The 21,193-nt window shown below is 39.1% G+C and overlaps 1 protein-coding gene across 4 annotated transcripts in view; it reads right to left on the bottom strand.

The window, feature by feature from the left end:
- Window positions 1–10,651: 10,651 nt before the first annotated feature.
- The window catches only part of nsmfa (NMDA receptor synaptonuclear signaling and neuronal migration factor a), a 78,681-nt gene continuing 68,139 nt past the window's right edge, over window positions 10,652–21,193 (bottom strand). For all 4 annotated transcript variants that reach the window (XM_047373425.1, XM_047373426.1, XM_047373428.1 and 1 more), the window contains 2 exons: window positions 18,777–18,852; window positions 10,652–14,553 (listed from right to left, as the gene is read on the bottom strand). In XM_047373425.1, the coding sequence (XP_047229381.1) occupies window positions 14,456–14,553; window positions 18,777–18,852 (174 nt within the window). In that variant the 3' untranslated portion in view covers window positions 10,652–14,455. The remainder of the gene's footprint in view (window positions 14,554–18,776; window positions 18,853–21,193) is intronic.

The following is a 21,193-nucleotide window of genomic DNA, read 5'->3' as shown; positions in this document are numbered from 1 at the left end:
GACTGCTTCAATGCGGCGTGGCATGGAGGCAATCAGCCTGTGGCACTGCTGAGGTCTTATGGAGGCCCAGGATGCTTTGATAGCGGCCTTTAGCTCATCCAGAGTGTTGGGTCTTGAGTCTCTCAACGTTCTCTTCACAATATCCCACAGATTCTCTATGGGGTTCAGGTCAGGAGAGTTGGCAGGCCAATTGAGCACAGTGATACCATGGTCAGTAAACCATTTACCAGTGGTTTTGGCACTGTGAGCAGGTGCCAGGTCGTGCTGAAAAATGAAATCTTCATCTCCATAAAGCTTTTCAGCAGATGGAAGCATGAAGTGCTCCAAAATCTCCTGATAGCTAGCTGCATTGACCCTGCCCTTGATAAAACACAGTGGACCAACACCAGCAGCTGACACGGCACCCCAGACCATCACTGACTGTGGGTACTTGACACTGGACTTCTGGCATTTTGGCATTTCCTTCTCCCCAGTCTTCCTCCAGACTCTGGCACCTTGATTTCCGAATGACATGCAGAATTTGCTTTCATCCGAAAAAAGTACTTTGGACCACTGAGCAACAGTCCAGTGCTGCTTCTCTGTAGCCCAGGTCAGGCGCTTCTACCGCTGTTTCTGGTTCAAAAGTGGCTTGACCTGGGGAATGCGGCACCTGTAGCCCATTTCCTGCACACGCCTGTAACGGTGGTTCTGGATGTTTCTACTCCAGACTCAGTCCACTGCTTCCGCAGGTCCCCCAAGGTCTGGAATCGGCCCTTCTCCACAATCTTCCTCAGGGTCCGGTCACCTCTTCTCGTTGTGCAGCGTTTTCTGCCACACGTTTTCCTTCCCACAGACTTCCCACTGAGGTGCCTTGATACAGCACTCTGGGAACAGCCTATTCGTTCAGAAATTTCTTTCTGTGTCTTACCCTCTTGCTTGAGGGTGTCAATAGTGGCCTTCTGGACAGCAGTCAGGTCGGCAGTCTTACCCATGATTGGGGTTTTGAGTGATGAACCAGGCTGGGAGTTTTAAAGGCCTCAGGAATCTTTTGCAGGTGTTTAGAGTTAACTCGTTGATTCAGATGATTAGGTTCATAGCTCGTTTAGAGACCCTTTTAATGATATGCTAATTTTGTGAGATAGGAATTTTGGGTTTTCATGAGCTGTATGCCACAATCATCCGTATTAAGACAATAAAAGACCTGAAATATTTCAGTTAGTGTGCAATGAATCTAAAATATATGAATGTTAAATTTTCATCATGACATTATGGAAAATAATGAACTTTATCACAATATGCTAATATTTTGAGAAGGACCTGTAAATGCTGGCTGCTGACGTAAGGTTGGGGTGGAAGCACAGTGCCAATGCAGACTTTCTACAAATCTATGCATGTCATATCTATTGACATGTTTGGTCAGAAGCATCAGTCACTCTGCAAAGCAGTTTTTATTTATCTGTTTTATTTCAGATTCTAAAGAAATGGATCCAAAATTTTGGCCTACTTTTTTCCGTTTTTTACCCTATCAACTTTTCTGTCCGTTTTTTCAGACATTTAGTGTTGTAGATAAAATGACTGAATGCGTGTCTAGTTAACATAGATTATTGGCACAGTGTTGATGCTAACATTTAATGCTTCCACGGGTTTTAGTTCAGCACTTGCGTGTTGAATGTATAAAAAAAGGGAAAGGACTTTTTTTGTACTCGTACCTGCATGTTTTCTCTGAACTGTCTGTTTTTAAGACTCATACTATGCACATGAAATGTTTCTTTGGTGCAGCGGTACACCTTATTGAGCACACTCAATAGCTATAAATCGGATGAGAAGTTTAGAAAAGCTCATGATGAAAATGAATGTCATATGAATTTGGTCTTTTAAGGATGCATCTGAAATGTTCATTTTTTAGGGTGAAATCATCATACAAACAAGTTTAATAACACTGAACTATACAAACAGGTTTTTTTGTATATATGTCCGTAGGGGTCGGAACCTCGACCACATGCTTTATCTGTAGCCATCCACAAGCTTCTGGAGTAATCTCGCTCAATACTCGATTACTTTTCCTGACAGAAAAGGTTCATTGCAGTCAGTTGGTTTCCTGGCACAGATTCAGCTTTACACTTAATCAACAAATGTTCGATAGGCTTGAGGTCGAGGCTATTCCAGGAGATTAACCTGTTTGCTAAAGCAAAGTTTCAACTATCTAGATGTTTATTTGAGATTAATTTGGAGTTGCTTCTTATTTAGTTTGCACCAATCACCAGCATCACTGGCTGCAAAACAAACCCCACAGGATCACACCGCCAGCACCATGCTGATCAGTTAGGGTAGTTTGCTGTGAAAGCTTCATCCTGACATTTTTCTTAACGGGTTCTAGTCAGTGTCCCCAGACATCTCAATCTTGTCTTCTCTGGCCATAAATTGTTTCTCCAGAATCCAGAAGGATTTGGCTTGTTCACAGGGCCGCTGCAGATTTCAGTCTAGCTTAAAGGTGTTGACTTTCCTGGCTCGTGATCTCTCAGTCCATGGTGATCTTAAATGCTCTTCACTGTGGACTGTGACACCAATGTGCCCAGAAGTTCAAGCCTTGATGGTTCCTGAACATCGTAATGAATTTCCTTCTGTCTTAGAGTGATAGCTTTGGGCTGATGGTTGAAATTTAGACAAAATTTGGTGTTCCAACAGGACTCTTATCCTAAACCTGTTTTAAAATAAAGCATCTGGAATAACCTTTCTGGAAAATGTATGTGATATTCAAGGTCCATGGCAGGATACTAAGAAATTTAAACTAACTCCACAATTTTGACCTGGTAAAGTGGTTAAATATTCATCTGGAATATTTTTATAAGCTTTTTGTAATGACTACAAAAAACATGCAGGTTTGTATGTATACATTGAGCATTTATGTTTAAATTTAATTTAGTTCTAATTTTAAAAAATCCACAATAAATTCCGACTTGTGCACCCAGTTCTTGTTGTCGTGATTCATTTAAGTACCAGTTGTATCATTTTTAAATCCTAGAATAAAAACGTTCATACATTATTAAAGGCAGTCATTTAATGTGTATGTAAGCCTCTCACCAGAACTGCATGTTCATAGGGCTACATGTGATTTGTTTATGCCAATTTGTCAGTGATGGTTTAACTTCTGCTCTCAAACTGGAGAGCACAACACAGAAGTAATATCTTATTCATTATTTAAAATGCACAAATATTGCCTTTCTGTAATATTTGTGGTCTTTTTTTTTTAATTTGTTTCAATAATCCCACAGTAGGGTTACAGTTCCTGCAGCTGGCCACAAGTGTGTGCTGTTTACTGTGATGTTTCTGAGCCTGGAAGACTAGCTCTAAAGTGTCAAATTTCTTTCATGCAAAGAAAGAAAAGTGAAATTATATCTTCACAATTCCTCCACTGTTTTCAAATTCGATGCACAAAACGGTCTCCTACTTTTAAAATTATGTAATTTATTCTTCTAGAGTTTTGTTGACATCTGACATGCATTATATTGCTAAAAGTATTGGGTCACACCACCAAATCTCTGATTTCTGGTGTTCCAATCACTTCCATGGCAGCAGGTTTATAAAGTTTGGTGTGGAAAAACTTGACTGATCTGCACAGAGTCCTGACCTCAACCTTATTGAACTCCTTTGGGATGAATCAGAGTGAAGGCTGCAGTTCTGATTTTCTCATCTAACTATGAACACACCTTGCGTGTTTACAGAATAGTTAAAGTTGTAGGTACATCAACAAATGGGACCTTTATAGATTAAGAATAGGGTGTAATTAAAGTTCATGTACATGTAAAAGTAGACAGACAAATACTTTTGGCAATATGGTGTATTAGGCAATAACTGCTTTGCTCAGCTTATATTAAATCTTTGTTTGTTTTAAGGAAACATTTACATTTGAATATTAAAGAGACATAACTAGTTGGGCGTGGCGCTGATGGTGTAGAGGTTAAGCACGTGACCATATACAGAGGCTACACTCCTCGAAGCGGCCGTCCCGGGCTCGAGTCCCAGACCTGGCGACATTTGCCGAATGTCTCCCCCTCTTTCCTGTCTGCCTACTGTCAAAAAATAAATAAAATAAAGGCCACTAGTGCTGAAAAAATATCTAAAAAAAAAAAAAAAAAGACATAACTAGTTGCTCTCAGTGGAGGCTGGTATTAAGTGGCCAAAAGTGGCAAAAAAAAAAAAAAAAAACGATCCTGGGAACATTTGGCAGAAATAGACCCCCCTCACTCCAGGAGATCATGAACTCTCAGCTCCGGCAGGGCTCTCCAGTGTTCGGAGACAGGAGGTGGTGAGGTCACAGAATCAGGGTCAGCATGATTTTAACCTTTTTAAGCAAGCTACAAGAAAAAGGGGAAGGTTCTATTTTTTTAATGCTAACAATTTTTTAGATGGTTTTAACAGGCCAAACAAATTATAGCATATCATGGATTTCTCAGTTCTTTACTCCTAATGTATAATAATTGACACATTTGGTATTATAAGGATGTATTTAAGGGATTTTTTTCCCAACCAAAATAGGCTTTCCATACTATAAAAAACACACAGCACACTTAAATAGCATTTCCTTAAGATGGTCAGCAGATCGGATTTTTTAGGAAAGTGCGAACTTTGTTGATCAGATAGTGGTCCCTGAAAAATGGGCATCAAAAATGTGTTTGGTGTTACAGGGCTAAGCTGGCTTTCAGCTGGATAATGGTCCTTGCCACAAAGCGAAAAGGGTTCAGGAAGATGTTGGGGAGCACACCAACAAGTTTGAGGTGGGAGCTAGGCCTCAGCTCAATGAAGCATCAGTGGTATGTGCTGGACAAACAGGTCCAATCCATGGAGGTCCCACTCCACAATTTAAAGGACTTAAAGAATCTGCTAACGTCTTGGGGCTGGAAATCACAACAAAGCTTCAGGGGCCTTGCAGGGTCAGGGCTATTTTGGCTGCAAAAGAGAAACCAACACACTATTAGGCAGATGGTCCTAATGTTATGCCTGACTAGAGTATAATAAATGTATAAATTTAACAGTTTGACATATACAACTGTGAACTTATTACAAGATTGAGCTGAAAGATAGTAAAAAAGAAAAACTGTGTGGCTTACACCTGTTGTATGTCACTGACTGCAGCCCAGCTCTTATAAGGCACTGCTTAAAATCAGTATAGAGGCAGCTTCAGGTCCTGAACTGCACCGTGTGTAGTTCTCCCCTGCTGGGGCACATGAGGAGGCAGGAAACTGCACATCAGCAACTGAGAAACGCTGATCGTAACGGAATCAGACAGACCCTTTACTCTCCTTACTCGGTTGATTGTTTTCCAGTTGGAAAGGGAAGAAAAAAATAAAGCATAAGCCTTAATCATCAACCTGTAAAAATGCAGGTAGAACAAATCCTGTTTAGGTGTTCTTTTAGTTGAAGTTGCAGTGAGACTACTGTTTCAGATTCTGCCAATCAGAATCTAACACTAAAATGAACACTGTTTTTCTCCATCGTTTCTCCTCTCCTAGAGTTTCCATGAATCAAACAGCACATCTAGTTAATCTGAGCGCTCTCTTTTATAAACCTATTATAAAGTATTTCTAAGCACTTTATTGTGTGTATATACACATTGCTGAAGTTGGGATAATTCTTTTTCATAAAATGATTTTCCCATGCTGTCCTACTATTGATGCAGGTGCATCTCTTTTGAGGTTTACATCCAATAAACCTCCTTCAAGATATTTGGAGCAGTTAAAAGAGATTATACTGTAATGCAAAAATCCTGGACTTGATGCATCTTATACTGTTGCCTTGTTTCATGTCTAAAATGAGGAAGAGCACTAAGGGGCACCATTGTTTCCCTTTAACTTACCTAGTAAGGTAAGGTAAGTTTATTTATATAGCCCTTTTCAGCAACGAGACACTCAAAGCGCTAAGGAAACAGGAAGGAAACAGCAGGATAGTAAGGAAATAGAAGGATAGCCGAGTTTCCTACAGCTTCTTTAAAACTCAATTTAAGGCATGGTTTCTCCAGAGGTCAGTCTTCGTAAATCTTGCAGATTAATTTATGGTTGTTGCTAAAGTTGAGGAGCTGCAAAAACAGTTGATTTCCCTTTCATTTCACCTTCCCCCTCAATGCTCAATACACTGCCCAGCACACTTATAGGCACCCCTGGTAAAGATGAGTAAAAAGTCCAACATAAGTTACTCTTTTTATTGCAGTAGCAATTAAAAAACCAAACATTTACACAACTGCCTTTTGTCATGTTGTCTTGTTATGAGAGCTCTTGTATAACATTTGACAAGATTGGAGAATACTACTGTCCAATTTGGTGTTATTTGCTGTTATTTCAGCTTTTAACTTAATGTTCTCTCTCTGTTTTTTTTCTCTTTCTAGAAGTTACATCTGGCCTGGCTCTTAGTTTAGCTGTGTCACCTTCCTGGAGGGGGACATCGGCCAAGCTGCTGCTGCCAACAACTTAATGTTCACCTTTAACAGATTATACACGTGGCCCCATCTTTAATAGTTTAATTATTCTCTGTGCTCTGCTTCCTACACTAGACTTGAAACTGGCTCAGAGTTCATCTGCTTAGATTTCTTTCTCTCCCAGATGAAGCCACTAAAGGAGCTACAACCATTAATGTTTCACTTTTCCTTCCCATAGAAAGTACTCCTGGATCAGTGCTTCTTTGTTCTCTTTGTGTCTCTGCTCTGTTCTCTCTAACCCCCAGTCGGTCGTGGCAGATGGCCGCTCACACTGAGCCTGATTCTGCTGGAGGTTTCTTCCTTTTAAAAGGGAGTTTTTCCTCTCCACTGTCGCTACATGCATGCTCAGTATGAGGGATTGCTGCAAAGTCAACGACAGTGACTGTCTACTGTCTCTACATGCTCATCCAGGAGGAGTGAATGCTGCAAGTCACTGACTGGATGCAATCTGCTGGGTTTCCTTACATATAAAAGCTTTTTAACTAATTTCAATAATAAACTGAATGACTGTACTGTTTGATAATTAGGATTACCGGTAATAGGAATGTATGTACCTGACTTGAAATCTGTATAATTCGATTGACTTTGTAAAGTGCCTTGAAAAGAGTTGAATGCGTTGTGAATTGGCGCTATATAAATAAATCTGAATTGAATTGAATTACAGAGAGGGATCTTAAACCACTTGCATTTGCACAATCACTCTAGCTATCAAAAGCAGTTTCTTTTATATGTTGAGTGTTACACTTACAGTACATACAGTATAAGCCACTTCTTTAGACTTTAAAGTGTCACTCCTTAATACGCCATTTACTGACCAACACATATAAACCCGAAATAATTTATCTAAACCTATAACGCTGTAAGTTGACCGACAATGGCAAGCAGCTTGAGACCATCCTGCCTCTCTATCTGCAATATGACACCTTTGCAGGTAAAAAATTATTCAAATCAATTAAGAACCAATGTAGTTGTTGCAAGTATTGATTTTATGTTGGTTGAAAATAGCTAATAATCAGCTGTCCACTGAACTGGACATCATGCATCACTGACTATATTTTATCGAACATTTTTACCATTTTTATGACTACAGGTCCTTCTCAAAATATTAGCATATTGTGATAAAGTTCATTATTTTCCATAAAGTCATGATGAAAATTTAACATTCATATATTTTAGATTCATTGCACACTAACTGAAATATTTCAGGTCTTTTATTGTCTTAATACGGATGATTTTGGCATACAGCTCATGAAAACCCAAAATTCCTATCTCACAAAATTAGCATATCATTAAAAGGGTCTCTAAACGAGCTATGAACCTAATCATCTGAATCAACGAGTTAACTCTAAACACCTGCAAAAGATTCCTGAGGCCTTTAAAACTCCCAGCCTGGTTTATCACTCAAAACCCCAATCATGGGTAAGACTGCCGACCTGACTGCTGTCCAGAAGGCCACTATTGACACCCTCAAGCAAGAGGGTAAGACACAGAAAGAAATTTCTGAACGAATAGGCTGTTCCCAGAGTGCTGTATCAAGGCACCTCAGTGGGAAGTCTGTGGGAAGGAAAAAGTGTGGCAGAAAACGCTGCACAACGAGAAGAGGTGACCGGACCCTGAGGAAGATTGTGGAGAAGGGCCGATTCCAGACCTTGGGGGACCTGCGGAAGCAGTGGACTGAGTCTGGAGTAGAAACATCCAGAGCCACCGTGCACAGGCGTGTGCAGGAAATGGGCTACAGGTGCCGCATTCCCCAGGTCAAGCCACTTTTGAACCAGAAACAGCAGCAGAAGCGCCTGACCTGGGCTACAGAGAAGCAGCACTGGACTGTTGCTCAGTGGTCCAAAGTACTTTTTTCGGATGAAAGCAAATTCTGCATGTCATTCGGAAATCAAGGTGCCAGAGTCTGGAGGAAGACTGGGGAGAAGGAAATGCCAAAATGCCAGAAGTCCAGTGTCAAGTACCCACAGTCAGTGATGGTCTGGGGTGCCGTGTCAGCTGCTGGTGTTGGTCCACTGTGTTTTATCAAGGGCAGGGTCAATGCAGCTAGCTATCAGGAGATTTTGGAGCACTTCATGCTTCCATCTGCTGAAAAGCTTTATGGAGATAAAGATTTCATTTTTCAGCACGACCTGGCACCTGCTCACAGTGCCAAAACCACTGGTAAATGGTTTACTGACCATGGTATCACTGTGCTCAATTGGCCTGCCAACTCTCCTGACCTGAACCCCATAGAGAATCTGTGGGATATTGTGAAGAGAACGTTGAGAGACTCAAGACCCAACACTCTGGATGAACTAAAGGCCGCTATCGAAGCATCCTGGGCCTCCATAAGACCTCAGCAGTGCCACAGGCTGATTGCCTCCATGCCACGCCGCATTGAAGCAGTCATTTCTGCAAAAGGATTCCCGACCAAGTATTGAGTGCATAACTGTACATGATTATTTGAAGGTTGACGTTTTTTGTATTAAAAACACTTTTCTTTTATTGGTCGGATGAAATATGCTAATTTTGTGAGATAGGAATTTTGGGTTTTCATGAGCTGTATGCCAAAATCATCCGTATTAAGACAATAAAAGACCTGAAATATTTCAGTTAGTGTGCAATGAATCTAAAATATATGAATGTTAAATTTTCATCACGACATTATGGAAAATAATGAACTTTATCACAATATGCTAATATTTTGAGAAGGACCTGTATAATATTCTTGAAAATACCTCAGCAGCTCTAACATTTTCTGCAGTAAAAATGTTTTTGGGGTATTTATACAACAATTTACAGTTTTAGCATGCAAAAAACATTTTGTAGATTAGTTCAGTTGTGTGACTTACATGTTGGTGTTTTTAGAAGCCTGAAGTACATTGGAGTTAATCTCCAAGTGAAATGCAGATTGTGTTATTGACAGGGGCCGATGAATGACATTCAGTAAAGAAAAGCATGTGGGGGGTTCTGGTCCTTCGCGGTCTGGTGTCCTGCATGTTTAAAATGGGGCCCTGCTTGAAGGCACCTGAACGAAATGAATGGGAGATTAACAGGTTCCTGCAGAATTGGTGACGAGATGAGAAGATAACTCGTCTTTTGACTGAGGTAAGATGGAGGCGAAACACATCTAACACACACAGGATACTGGTCCTGGGGGACAGGAATTATCCACCTCTCCTGGATAGAGTAATCGTTAAGCTGAAGATCCTAAATAACCAAAACGATGCCGAGGATGTTAAGGGTTTGCCACCTGACAGTTCCAGAATAAATAAAAGCAAAAGGTCAAAAAGAACTTGTTTTAGAGTGGGAGCCTAGTTTTTGTGTTCCTTACTTTTTTGTAATTAGGTGAGTTAATTACTTTAGTGATGTCTCTCATTCCCTTATTGAATTATTGCCATGCCCAATATTTTTTTAGAAAATATATATTTTAACAACAGGATGTAGGGAGGGTCAAAATGAAGTTCTAACAGAAGGTAGGATGAGGCAGGAGCAGGTAGAGAGCTCAGACAGAGAAACCAGGACTACGGCTCAATTTGTTTTTCCATTAAATTGAACAGTATTAGAAATTGTGCAAATGTTGGCTGAAGACCAAAAAAACAATGGTAATGTCATTTTATTATTTTCACACAACATATTTTATACGTTTGTCAAATATTTCAAAGCCTTAAACAAATGATGTCCATCTTAATGGACATGTAAAAACTCATTAAAATTCTACGTGACCATCCATCATCCTGGTTCCTCTCTTCTTTTTTCTGTGTTGAGTTCTCCATATGTTTTGGATGTTATGTTATTCTACTGAAAGGCCCAAACAGAACCTATTTGTAGTTTTCAATTGGTGTCCATCAAATTGTTATTTGAAATCTGGTATTTCAAATAGTTCATTTAGTTCATTTGAAGAAGGGCAGGGAAATGAGCATCTGTGTAATCTCATATTTATGCTGTAGGTGAGCAATGGATTAAGAAGTTCCTAGACACTCTGGCCATTTAGAAAAGCATAAAATACACAAAAGCTTTCCTTTTCTCGATCACTAATTGTGGAACTGGGTATTTATAAAGAAAACCATTATTTCTTTAGATGTTATTTTTTCCACCTCTAATAAATTTGCTCAAACTAAAGTTTGGGTTTGTCTAACATTTCCAGTGTGAGATTATGCTAATGCAATAAAAGTTTATCTTGAGGGCTCTGTGTGACAAATGAAAAAGCAAACAACAGGAAAATGAACTCATTAGAATCTTTAATTAGATTTCCAGTGAATCGCCTTCATTTTTCTCTTGCTAATGATAGAAACAAAAAGAAATCTCTCTGAAACTCCTGAGTCACGATGCCCCTCACCTTATCCTCCCAAATGAATTCAACAGAATCCCAAACGAGTAAGAGATTTTCCACAAAGCAGATACTGTAATAGATTATTTTTATCCTGTGGCACTTTTTTGACTGAAATAACCTGTGGCTGCCGTGTTTCTGATGTGGAAAATTATGCTGGGGTGAAAGCTCTGAAAAATAATCCCATTAAAACCCAGCAGCTGTTTAGGGCGACTTCTTGGAGAATTTGGCAGCTCAGTGCTTTCGCTGGAATTAAAATGGCTCTGTGAGATGACAGGTTGTGTAACTGCTGAATTTTAAATCTGTAGTGAAAACATATTGCGTGACTCAGGCTGAGAGAGAGAGAAGAGAGGAGAGCACTTGGCTGTTCCAGAGAAACAGGCCAGGACTGCAATGTCAGAAACAGCAAACACATCAGAAATGAAAATGAAAAAAATTATCTAGAGAGTTTTTAACCCAAAAAAAACAAAAAAACGGTTCAACACATTATTACATTCGAACAAATCCACATACAGTATATTGACAAAAGAAAAAGTATGAAGAAATTCTACTTCTGAAATATAGACAGCATTGTCTTGTGTGTTACTCAAAGCTATGACCACTTAACCCCTACACTAACAGTTCACTTTCTCCACCAACTTCTCTGCAAACACCTGACTGGTCTAATTTCACTGTTTTACTCTTTGCAGCATTACAGATTTTTAGAACTAAGAGTAACTTATCTTTAGGAGGGACAATGTGCAATTACTCTGATTGGCTGACCTCTGCACTGTGGCCTATTAAAAAATCTTGAATTAAATATTGTTTCAAACATTTTGACAGTAAATGTTGGCTCTGACAAAAAAGACAGAATCCAGATTTGGCTTCGTTAATGTCAAAACGCCCACTTCTAAAAATCAAGGCAGCCGACAGTGATTTTAGGGATTTGATTTTTTTGTTTTTGTCCATCAAATATATAAATTTATTATTTGTACATTGCAATCTACTAGAGTTTGAAGATAAAAGAAAGATGAAAGGGGATATATGGATTTTTCCCTGGGCCCGAATGTTGATAGGCTAGCTTTCCTACATGTGCAACCGTTTATTTAAAGCTCATAGGGAGTTATCCATATTTTCCATTGAAAACTAACATTTCCTTTGAAATCAATTACATAGCATGCCACAATTATTTGCTCCCATGATGATGTCTAAAAAGACTTACAGTATATTCAATCCATATTTTATTGCAGTAGCATAATCTCAAACTTTTATTAACTACATTTAATTAACTACATTTAATCAGTGCAGGGAAAACAAAAACGCATAAAAAAATAATTATTGCCTACAAATTCACTGGCCATTCTTCAAAATAGGAAAAACAAAAAAATCAAAATAAAAAAGCCTCTCCATAACCATGGGGTTTGTGAAACTCTACTGAGACTTTAACCGTAACTGAATGGTTTGGTTAAATGAGAAGATTGAGCTTGTCAGGGCCAAAGACTGCAGTTGGGTCTGGCATAATAAGGGTCCTATTTCTCCTATAAAGTTCCTGGGAATCTTCTTAGAGTGTATGAAACTCTTTAAAATACCAGGAGCATCTAGTTGCCTCTTCCAAAAAATGGACAATGGTTCATCATTGGTACTTTTAGTGCAATAATGAGCCGAAACATATGGCCAAGTCTACACAGAAATGATTTAACATCTTCCATGGCGAACTTAATCCCAAGAAGCGCAGAGTGATGCCTCTCTCTATATACTTCAGTATTATGAAATGTTATGGGAGATTAACGGCATCAGAGTAGCACCAGTAATTTTGTTAAAAACAACTATTTCTTAACAGAGGATCCAAAAGTTCTCAAATTTAAAGGTTGGTTTCGAAAGATTATTTAACTGCAATAAAAGCTGAATTTATTTTTGCCAAAGGTGCCAATAAACTCCAGAGTACTGTAAACAAATAAGACTCAGAGATAAGAAAAGGTTAAATTCTTATAATTTAGATAAACTAACTGTTATAATTTCTCATCAGTTTTCTTTGAAGTCTTTTGGATGATATATTGAAAAAAAGCACAAGGGCTGTAAAAGTTCCAACATCTACACTTTTATAAAGGGTAAAACTACTTTTCTCTCGTCAGATGTACCTGCCTTTTAATAGGTTTTAACTCTAGCCTCATTAACCAATCACTGAATCAACCTCTGTCCTTCACTTTCTGCTATTGAACATGGCAGCTTTTCCATCTATCCCTACTGTAGATAGACTCCCACACATGTCCACACAATCAGTGTTGTCACAAATGAATCTGGATGAATTTGAAGTCCAAAGCCGGTGCTGAGATGAGCTCTGTTTTATTTCCCTCAGAAATCCTCCCCCTGAGCCACAGCGGACATCAGAACCATGTTTCCACTAGCAACTGTGCTCATAACAAGCACAACATCTGAATTATGTATAGGCTGTGGTAAGTGTGCCCTTCTAACTTTGTCTCTAAATGTATTTTGGTCCTAACCCCAATATGTATGTATGCCTTTGCGGGCACTAGACCATCCTTAATCTGTCTGAAACAGCTGGAATTGCTCGACTTCTTTACGAGTGCATCTTTATGCTCTTTTTAAATAAATTGACACCCATCAGCCATTTATCTCCTCACAGCTTGGTACTCTGGTAGACATCTTCATTTCAGAAAACTCTGGTCCTCAATACAGAATGACACCCAGTAAAGTTAGAGGTGCTGCAGGCTTGTTTGGCTCCTACTAAGAGAAACAGTGAGTAATTTAAGCAAAAAAAAAGTCGCTGGTCCCATTGTTAGGACTGATCCATCTGCAAAAGAACAGGGTTTGATCTTTAGGGAAACTCTTTCTCCTCAGTTGTAGGAGCCCTTGGATGGCTGTTACATCCTTTGACATCATGAATCTCACTAGACTGTCATCCTTTTGGGATTGACATGACAAAAGGATATTTATGGCAATGCTGGCAATTATTCTTTTTGCTTAAAGGAGATTTAGGAGAAAACGCACGCTTTTTTAAACGAAAACACTCAACATTTTTTTTCCCTCTCAAAACATTCATATTCATACAGATCTCTAGAGAGATAATACATTCATTCAAAGCAATGGCGCGGAATATTGTAATATTGTCGTTGAATAAACTGACTCATTAAATTCATGGCAAAAACCTGAGTTATTTCAAAATATTTCCATATGAAACTCTGCACAACAATGCACATCAAAAATAAATGATGATCCAATATAGAGTATTATTTGCATGACTAAGGCTATACTAATATATTCATGTGAACTATACACACTTTAACATTATCTATGTATATGTATGTCTCAGGGGCCAGTCTGAGAGGTCAAAACACAGAACCACATTGGGACAGGATGAGTTACAGCAATTTATCTGAAGCACATCGCCCCCAGAAAGCATATCATTGCAACAACAGTTTGGCAAAAACTGTATATGTATATATTTTTAATAATCAGTTTATATTTTTGAAACTCAACGGGTAAAGAAAACATGATTTGACAAGTTTTGTATGGATTTTTCAGCTTTTTGGGTGTTAACCTCACTTTTTTCCTGTAAAGAAACTTTTTTCACAGCTCTGTTGTTCTACAGCCCATCATCGTCATTGTCCTGCTGCTGCTTTTCCTCCTGGATCATCAGTTTTAACAGTGTCCTCTTGGCACTGTTGGGCTACCTCTGCACTCTTTGACCGGTGTCTTTGTCACAAAAGATCCTCGTAGTCCAAGAGTTTAGAGTGTTGGCGTGTCTTCCAAAGGCGGTAAAGGCGAAAATCGAAGTACATCTCGATCATCTCTTTGCCTGAATCAGAAAGAGAAAAAGTTTGCATAAAGTCAATTATAGTTGTAGGCCAAAATATTAGAAAAACAAAGCTTACATAAGGTTTTGGTTTATGATCTGGATTAGATTGAAACAGCAAAACTGGGGTTTGGTGCATATGTGCGTTTTAAAAGCCTAATATACTGATAATTGTTACACAAAAGATCAATTAAAATGATCAATATGACTGCACTTCCACAGAACAACTGTTGTAGACTATGAGTCAGTAAAGTACAGTAGTCAGAAGATGATAAAAATGGTGCTCGGATTATAGAAAGTAGTTCTTGGAAACTTACGCCAAACATGGTTTGATTTGATGAATTTGGTACTTAAAACATTATTGTTATCTATGTTCATTAGAGGGTAGAGGCAAACTAATAACCTGAATGAACATTTACTGAAGTTACTTTGTCTAAAGGTCATTTAGATTGGGAACAGTAAAGGACAGATTTGTTTCCACAGTCCACCTTATTTCTTAATTGCATCATGCACCCCAGGAATCTGGTCCAGCATTTTAATATGTGAAAAAGCAATGTCCCGCAAAGTAAATACAAGTAAAAACACGTGGGAACATCAGCTTTTACTTCTTAAATGTGATGATACATTTACACCATTCCCTATATATGCCAAAAATGTATATATATACAGGGGTTGGACAATGAAACTGAAACACCTGTCATTTTAGTGTGGGAGGTTTCATGGCTAAATTGGACCAGCCTGGTAGCCAGTCTCCATTGATTGCACATTGCACCAGTAAGAGCAGAGTGTGAAGGTTCAATTAACAGGGTAAGAGTTTTGCTCAAAATATTGAAATGCACACAACATTATGGGTGACATACCAGAGTTCAAAAGAGGACAAATTGTTGGTGCACGTCTTGCTGGTGCATCTGTGACCAAGACAGCAAGTCTTTGTGATGTATCAAGAGCCACGGTATCCAGGGTAATGTGAGCAAACCACCAAGAAGGACGAACCACATCCAACAGGATTAACGGTGGACGCAAGAGGAAGCTGTCTGAAAGGGATGTTCAGGTGCTAACCCGGATTGTATCCAAAAAACATAAAACCACGGCTGCCCAAATCACAGCAGAATTAAATGTGCACCTCAACTCTCCTGTTTCCACCAGAACTGTCCGTCAGGAGCTCCACAGGATCAATATACACGGCCGGGCTGCTATAACCAAACCTTTGGTCACTCATGCCAATGCCAAACGTCGGTTTCAATGGTGCAAGGAGCGCAAATCTTGGGCTGTGGACAATGTGAAACATGTATTGTTCTCTGATGAGTCCACCTTTACTGTTTTCCCCACATCCGGGAGAGTTACAGTGTGGAGAAGCCCCAAAGAAGCGTACCACCCAGACTGTTGCATGCCCAGAGTGAAGCATGGGGGTGGATCAGTGATGGTTTAGGCTGCCATATCATGGTATTACCTTGGCCCAATACTTGTGCTAGATGGGCGCGTCACTGCCAAGGACTACCGAACCATTCTTGAGGACCATGTGCATCCAATGGTTCAAACATTGTATCCTGAAGGTGGTGCCGTGTATCAGGATGACAATGCACCAATACACACAGAAAAACTGGTGAAAGATTGGTTTGATGAACATGAAAGTGAAGTTGAACATCTCCCATGGCCTGCACAGTCACCAGATCTAAATATTATTGAGCCACTTTGTTGTGGTCTAAAACCAGGTGTTTCAGTTTCATTGTCCAACCCCTGTACATATATATACACCATCCCATATACAATATCTATCTATCTATCTATCTATCTATCTATCTATCTATCTATCTATCTATCTATCTATCTATCTATCTATCTATCTATCTATCTATCTATCTATCTATCTATCTATCTATCTATCTATCTATCTATCTATCTATCTATCTATCTATCTATCTATCTATCTATCTATCTATCTATCTATCTATCTATCTATCTATCTATCTATCTATCTATCTATCTATCTATCTATCTATCTATCTATCTATCTATCTATCTATCTATCTATCTATCTATCTATCTATCTATCTATCTATCTATCTATCTATCTATCTATCTATCTGTATATATATATATATATATTTATATATGTAGAATGCAAAGGTTGTTGTAAGGTCCAACAGAACCAACAGGACACTTAATGCCAACAGACATACCTATCTCATTATGTATCTAAAGCCCGACTGAAATCTTTCATAGATGTCATTTAATTAATATTGATTGATTAATGGTTGCAGCTCAAAAACTGCTGAAACTGGAGCAACAGATACATATATGTAACGTTTTCAGTAAAAAATGAAAGAAATTTGTCTTATATATTATATATCTAAAGGAAATAGAAATGTTCCACAAATTATACCAAAAGAAAAACATTAAGCACAACCAATATGGAAGGATGGAGAGTGAAGAATAAATATATATTATTGACAAAATGATGAGATTTGAAATGAAATGTAACACTATAAATAAAAAGAGAGCATCTGTTTTGTACAGGTCCTTCTCAAAATATTAGCATATTGTGATAAAGTTCTTTATTTTCCATAATGTCATGATGAAAATTTAACATTCATATATTTTAGATTCATTGCACACTAACTGAAATATTTCAGGTCTTTTATTGTCTTAATACGGATGATTTTAGCATACAGCTCATGAAAACCCGAAATTCCTATCTCACAAAATTAGCATATCATTAAAAGAGTCTCTAAACGAGCTATGAACCTAATCATCTGAATCAATGAGTTAACTCTAAACACCTGCAAAAGATTCCTGAGGCCTTTAAAACTCCCAGCCTGGTTCATCACTCAAAACCCCAATCATGGGTAAGACTGCCGACCTGACTGCTGTCCAGAAGGCCACTATTGACACCCTCAAGCAAGAGGGTAAGACACAGAAAGAAATTTCTGAACGAATAGGCTGTTCCCAGAGTGCTGTATCAAGGCACCTCAGTGGGAAGTCTGTGGGAAGGAAAAAGTGTGGCAGAAAACGCTGCACAACGAGAAGAGGTGACCGGACCCTGAGGAAGATTGTGGAGAAGGGCCGATTCTAGACCTTGGGGGACCTGCGGAAGCAGTGGACTGAGTCTGGAGTAGAAACATCCAGAGCCACCGTGCACAGGCGTGTGCAGGAAATGGGCTACAGGTGCCGCATTCCCCAGACCTGGGCTACAGAGAAGCAGCACTGGACTGTTGCTCAGTGGTCCAAAGTACTTTTTTCGGATGAAAGCAAATTCTGCATGTCATTCGGAAATCAAGGTGCCAGAGTCTGGAGGAAGACTGGGGAGAAGGAAATGCCAGAAGTCCAGTGTCAAGTACCCACAGTCAGTGATGGTCTGGGGTGCCGTGTCAGCTGCTGGTGTTGGTCCACTGTGTTTTATCAAGGGCAGGGTCAATGCAGCTAGCTATCAGGAGATTTTGGAGCACTTCATGCTTCCATCTGCTGAAAAGCTTTATGGAGATGAAGATTTCATTTTTCAGCACGACCTGGCACCTGCTCACAGTGCCAAAACCACTGGTAAATGGTTTACTGACCATGGTATCACTGTGCTCAATTGGCCTGCCAACTCTCCTGACCTGAACCCCATAGAGAATCTGTGGGATATTGTGAAGAGAACGTTGAGAGACTCAAGACCCAACACTCTGGATGAGCTAAAGGCCGCTATCGAAGCATCCTGGGCCTCCATAAGACCTCAGCAGTGCCACAGGCTGATTGCCTCCATGCCACGCCGCATTGAAGCAGTCATTTCTGCAAAAGGATTCCCGACCAAGTATTGAGTGCATAACTGTACATGATTATTTGAAGGTTGACGTTTTTTGTATTAAAAACACTTTTCTTTTATTGGTCGGATGAAATATACTAATTTTGTGAGATAGGAATTTTGGGTTTTCATGAGCTGTATGCCAAAATCATCTGTATTAAGACAATAAAAGACCTGAAATATTTCAGTTAGTGTGCAATGAATCTAAAATATACGAATGTTAAATTTTCATCATGACATTATGGAAAATAATGAACTTTATCACAATATGCTAATATTTTGAGAAGGACCTGTAAGTTCCTCCTCCTTAGCTGTCAGTGCTGGACAGACGGCATGTGTGTGTGTACATCATACTGGTATTGGATGCAGCATATGAATGTGTGTGTAAAAAATCATGTGTTTGAGACGCGTGTCTAAGAGTTTTAGGGTGTGTTCCTGGGCCTACCCTGTGCAGACAGCTCCAGCGGTGACTCAAACTCAACAGAATATGGCCTCATCAGATTCTTCAGTTTCTGGAACAGCTGTTGGGAAGAGATAAGAAAGCAAGCGGCAATTAATCCTCTTCTCTTGTAACGAGGGAGCTAGCATACAGTGGAACACACCAAACATAAACATAAATTCAGCTTGTTACTGTCTAACAGATAAAATTGGTTCTGTGCAGATCACAAGACAGAAAATGGAAGGGTGTTGGTCTGTACCCCTGACTTTCATACCACCGGCACTTTAAAGGACTATTATATCTTGACAAAGGTTTTACTCTATCCGAATACAAGGAAAGATAATCTGTGGGGAAACGGTGAGCGACATTGAGACCAACGTTCAGCATAAAAAAATGGTACAATTTAATAATTATTATGCTTCTATTTCCAATAAAAACAAATTGCTACTTAATCTCAGTCTTGCCAAACTATTTAAGTGTGAGAGCATAATGTCCTTAGAAACCCAAATTTAGAAAACTAAGAAACTGAAGATGCAATAAGGTAAAAAAAAAAAAAACAACGAATGGGTGATAAACATTTTAAAGCAATGGCTCATAAGAGTTTAAGTAACACTTTTCAAATGTCCTGTAAAAAGCCAGCTGTGCTGCAGCACTAATCACCAAAACGATATTTGTTTTTAAGTGTATTTTTGTATATGTTCTCCTCTACAGAAACTAGACTCCAACATCTCACCACTATGCTTCTCATCAGTAAGGAAAATAGCAACTGGTTATTATGGACATTATTTATTATCTTCATGTAATTGCAATAGATGTTGGGGAAGAGATTAATTATGTTGTGGCAATGACAATAAGTAAATAAAAAAACTTTAAATAGGTTCAGAACGATATATACTTTTTTTTTGTCATTTCATGTTTTTACAGCCCTTTACAAGTAAAGTATAATTATTTTAATTTTATTTTAATCTTTGCTTACAAAATAACATAATAATCTGAATTAACCAAAAAGAGACAGCAGAAATAGTGATTTATCTTAACACAGCTATTTATTTTAGACAGTATATTTTACATTTCTAACCCTCAGTAAAGGGCTTGACATACCTCTCCCTGTCCAAAAATCTAAGCTGCTTGGGGCTTGCGGACAACAAGCAAGCAAGCATCACGCTACTTATACAAGTTTTTAGCTCCCCTAAACAGCTGCTTTCCACTTTCCTCTTTTATTTTCACATTACGTTTAAGAGTTTTTTTTAAATTAAATTCATTTGAAACATAAAGATAAGAAAGATAAGAGAAACCGTTTCTAACCCTAATCTAAATAAAAGAAAGTAGAGAATAAAACTAAAATGATGTGCACTTGGAATTGATAGCAAGCTTCCATTTTTGGCTGTTCTTGCTTTCCAGATGAGCTTATATATGTCAAAAAACTTTGTTGAAGTTTTATTGTGTTTATTGAACTTTGCTGAACAGATATCACAGAGATTACCTACTCCCAATTTAGCTACAGAGGATTACTGATTGTAATCCACTTTAGCAATTATGGCAAGTTTATAGTTTCTAAACATAATTTGATTCCTTGAGACCATCTAAGGACCACATTTGGTTTTTGATGACCCTTGTCATGCCACCAACTTTGGGTACCCCCATTCTATGCTGATTTAGCAAGCTACCTTTTTAGGCCAGCCGTGACACCAAAATATATAGTTATTTTATTAAAAATGCCTTAAGAATATTAGAACTGTTATAATGATGAACGGCTATGTTTGGTAGCACTGTTGCCTTGCAGCAAGAAGGTCCTGGGTTCGATTCCCGGCCGGGGGTCTTTCTGCATGGAGTTTGCATGTTCTCCCTGTGCATGCGTGGGTTCTCACCGGGTACTCTGGCTTCCTCCCAAAGTCCAAAGACATGCCTGTTAGGTTAATTGGTCTCTCTAAATTGCCCTTAGGTGTATGAATGAGTGTGTGCATGGTTGTTTGTGTGTTGCCCTTCGATGGACTGGTGGCCTGTCCAGGGTGTACCTTGCCTCTCGCCCATAGACTGCTGGAGATAGGCACCAGCTCCCCCGCGACCTACTATGGAATGAGCGGTAGAAAATGACTGACATTTTAAAAAGAGAGCTGCACAGTAGCGCAGTTGGTAGCACTGTTGCCTTGTAGCAAGAAGGTCCTGGGTTCTTTCTGCATAGAGTTTGCATGTTCTCCCTGTGCATACATGGTACTCCGGCTTCCTCCCAGAGTCCCAAAACATGACTGTTAGGTTAATTGGCCCCTCTAAATTGCCCTTATGTGTGCATGGTTGTTTGTCCTCTGTGTTGCCCTGAGATGGACTGATGACCTGTCTAGGGTGTAACCCGCCTCTCACCCCTAGATTGCTGGACATAGGCACCAACCCCCACATGTCCCTGTACAGAAGAAGATATAGAAAAT

The sequence above is a fragment of the Girardinichthys multiradiatus genome, chromosome 8 (assembly GCF_021462225.1).
Source record: "Girardinichthys multiradiatus isolate DD_20200921_A chromosome 8, DD_fGirMul_XY1, whole genome shotgun sequence".
Classification (NCBI taxonomy): Eukaryota; Metazoa; Chordata; class Actinopteri; order Cyprinodontiformes; family Goodeidae; genus Girardinichthys; species Girardinichthys multiradiatus.
This window is presented reverse-complemented; position numbering and strand designations above follow the sequence as displayed.